The following is a 3,639-nucleotide window of genomic DNA, read 5'->3' as shown; positions in this document are numbered from 1 at the left end:
GGTGAGTCACGGCCCGGGCTGGCAGCGGGTAGCTGGACGGGGCTGCAGCCAGGCTCCAGAGCAGGGCCCGACTGCCCCCGGGCAGGTTTTGCCTCCTCACCCGGGGAAGGAGCGTCCCCCCAGTCCCTGACTCCACGGCCGCTCCCAGCTGCTGTCCTGCACGGCCCCTGCCCGCCCGGGAGAGGACAGCAGGACAGCTCCCGCGCTGGAGGAGGGGACAGCCCGCCCGGGAGAGCCTCCTCCTGCCTCACAGTGCCCAGGAGAGGGATCTGCCCAGATCCTGGCCGTGGCATGGGGCCTGGGGGAGGCAGGGATGGGTACATCAGTCCCCACCCCATGGGGAGGTTGATGCTCCCCAGCCCTTCTCCAGCTGCGGGTTCCGGGCCTCAGTCCACCAGCGAGATGTCCTCAGTCAGTCCTGTGTCCTGCATTAGTGATGCTGGTTTTTTCCTTTATGAGCTCCCACATTCTGTCTCGCTCAGCCTGAGCCTGCTCTTGGAGCACTAAGGTGCTCCCATCTGGTTCTGAGGAACCTGAGAAAAGCCGAGCCCCTCGGGCGGCCGTGACCACGGCCAGGCAACGCAGGACAGCTCTGGAGGGGGATTTACTTACCCAAGAGGTTTCAGATGCAGAGCCAAAGGGAACTGAAAGCTCTCTCAAGCCCTGTTCTGACCCTTGCCTGCCTCGTCCACCTTCCTTGGCAGGCAAGCACCGGGGCTATGTCAGTGCAGAGGTACTAGGTGGCTTTTCAGCTCCCATGCCCTGTTTTAGGTGGAGCAGGACGCAGCAGACACCCACAATTATCTCCCAGCTACAGTGGGGAATAAAAAAGATACCTTAAAATGCAGTAGCTGACCTGTAGCCTGATCAGCAGCCTGGCATGCTGAAAACCCATCGCTGACCACCCTCAGCCCTGTGCCTGGGGCTGCCTGTGTGGGACCTGCTGAGAGCTGCAGAGGGGACGGTCACCTCCCTCCGCTGTCATCTTGTGGCTGGTCCTGGCACGGCAGAGCACAGCCCCAGGGCCACTGCAGAGGTGTCAGAGAGCCACCTCAGAGAGAAACTCACGGGGCCATCAGGGAGAACCCAGATGCCCAGCCCCACAATACCTGGCACAAACAACGATCTCCTCCCCCATTCAGGAGTGAGGAAGCCACGGTGTGCAACCAAGCAGCTGCGTTTTCTCCCCGGGGAGGCCATGGCAGAACTTTTTCTTGCTCATTCTTTGTTCCCTGGATCACCTTCCAGGAGCCTGAAAATCAGCTGCAATTACAGCAGGTTGCTAGAAGCGTTTTGGTGCCTTTGAAAGGTGCTAGTCAGCTCTTTTCCTGCTGTTCAAACGAACGTGCCACATGAAGAAGGACTTGGGGCAGAAACGGTGCCTCTCTACTCCAGCCACAGCTCCTCCGTGGAGTTTCCAGCCCAGACCTGGTTATACCCAGGCCAGTTTCATTCCTGTCCTCTGAATAACATGAAAGAGCCCCAAGCAGCACGTGTTGCATTTGCCCAGACAGTGCTGAGCTCTCCCCAGGCAGCCACAGCGTGTGTGAATTCACCTCATCTGGGAACAAAGCAACAGGTGCCCTCCAAAGCAGATGTTTGTATAGAGAAAAAAAAGGTAGTTTGGGGAAGAAAGAGCTAGTTTGGAAAAAAATCAAGAGGAACAGCGACTTCGAGCCAAAGGTGGATGCAGAATGCCTCCTCTGCCCAGGCTGCCCAGGGCAGGGGTGGAGTCCCCACCCCTGGAGGGGTTTCCAAGCTGTGGAGATGTGGTGTGAGGGACACGGGGCAGTGGGGACCTGGCAGTGCTGGGGAAGTGTTGGGCTGGGTGATTTTGAAGGTCTCTGACAACCAGAACAATTCTGTGACTCTCTTTGCCCAGGCCTGCTGTGATGAAAACTTCTCACAGCATCACTGGAGTTAATATTTACTGGTGAATCCCTAAATCCACCCAGTGAGCTACTCCAGAGACTATACACAGCACCTGAGCCAAACCAGGCAACAGAACCCCATTTTCTAGGTTTTGGACCACAATTTTAACTCCAAGTTTACCCACATGCTGTTGGAAGTGGAGTGGTGCAGTTTGGTCCAGCTATTCAAACCCACATCAGATTAGAAAATCAATAACTCTTAGGTTAGAACTTAAATTTCTGGGTCTGTCACTGGAGGCAGGGGTGGGCAGGAGAAGACACCCCACTGCAACACCTTTCCCTGTGCCTGAGGATACAGATGTCCTGTTACAGGAGCTCCAAGGTGGTTTTACCTGGAGCTGCTAAGCCTTAGAGAGCAATGAGCCAAAACCAGATCCCATCAAGCACCATGTGTGGGGGCTGCTGCGTGCTCCTGATTTCCTACTGGAAATCCTGGATTTCCTACTGGTCCCCTACTGGGGACCATCCCCAGAGACCTGTCCCCGGGGACCTCTCCCTCAAACACGGCCTGGCAGGGGCTCGTGCCACCCCCAGCTGAGCCCCAGCACCCTTAGAGGCTGAGGCCACACAGGGCCTCACCTCCCTCCTCTGCCCAGGGTGGTGCCAGCCTCTCTGCCCACCGCTGGCGGAACTGGCTCTAATTGGCTGAACCGATTAATTGGTGGAAAGATTTACACCTCTCTCCTTCTCTCTCTCCCTCTCCCAAACAGGGAAGGAGAGCAGCCTGGGAGAGGCCGAGCTGCAGCCGAGCTCCGACCCCGCGGGCATGGAGAGCAGCTACCTCAGCGTGAAGGAGGCCGGGGGGAAGGTGCCCCAGGACAGGCCCAGCTCAGACCTGCCCAGCCCCATGGACAAGGGCGACTCGGAGAGCAACAAGGGCAAGAAGCGGCGGAACCGCACCACCTTCACCAGCTACCAGCTGGAGGAGCTGGAGAAGGTCTTCCAGAAGACGCACTACCCGGATGTCTACGCCAGGGAGCAGCTGGCCATGAGGACAGACCTCACCGAGGCGCGCGTGCAGGTACCGGGCAGGGCTCGGGGCTGGGTGGGGGGTGGGCTCCAGACAGGCCCCTGCCCTCTGGGGCTCTCTCTGGCAAGCCCAGGACGTGGAGGTGACCGGGACGCTGGGTACCAGAAAGCTCGGGGAGGTACAGGAGAGGCAGCTCTTGTTGCCTGCTTGGCTAAGGAGGTGCTGGGACTGCACCCAGCCTGGGGATCTGGAGCCAAAAGGTGCTCCCAGCACCTGGAGAGGAGCAGGAGAGTCACACGGCCACACTGTGGCCTCAACCACCTCCACTCACGCCGGTGCCAGTCCCCACGAACACGCTCCCCAGAAGTAACCTGGGGCTCCAGCAGAGCCAAACCCCACGCTGCAGGAGAGAACAATCCTCCACGTGCTGCTCTTTGCTCTGAGCCGAGGCTAAACTGAAGGCCTGGCAGAGCTCAGATGCACCAAGAAGCACTGTGGCTTGGAGCAGCCATCTGCAGCTCGTGCCTTGATGGCCACCACAGCTCCCACTGCAGCTTAGGCTCTCCCTCTCCAGTCTAGCCAACCCCAGGGCTCCCATCCACAGGGATTTATCAGCTCGCCACCCCCAGAGTGGGTGAGTTACTTCCCTGGTCCTACTGGTCACGCTATGGCTGACACAAGCCAGGGTGCTGGTGGCCTTCTTGGCCACCTGAGCACACTGCTTCCTTCCTCTTTCTC

The 3,639-nt window shown here is 58.9% G+C and overlaps 1 protein-coding gene across 1 annotated transcript in view; it reads left to right on the top strand.

The window, feature by feature from the left end:
* LOC103771417 (homeobox protein aristaless-like 4) overlaps positions 1-2,952 on the top strand; it is a gene marked incomplete at its 3' end in the record, with an annotated part of 8,353 nt that extends 5,401 nt beyond the window's left edge. The window contains exon 2 of the mRNA XM_008938718.1: positions 2,642-2,952. Within this exon, the coding sequence (XP_008936966.1) occupies positions 2,642-2,952 (311 nt within the window). The remainder of the gene's footprint in view (positions 1-2,641) is intronic.
* Between the last annotated feature and the right edge of the window lie 687 nt (positions 2,953-3,639).

Source organism: Merops nubicus, unplaced genomic scaffold, assembly GCF_000691845.1.
Source record: "Merops nubicus isolate BGI_N331 unplaced genomic scaffold, ASM69184v1 scaffold33060, whole genome shotgun sequence".
NCBI classification, from domain to species: Eukaryota; Metazoa; Chordata; class Aves; order Coraciiformes; family Meropidae; genus Merops; species Merops nubicus.
This window is presented reverse-complemented; position numbering and strand designations above follow the sequence as displayed.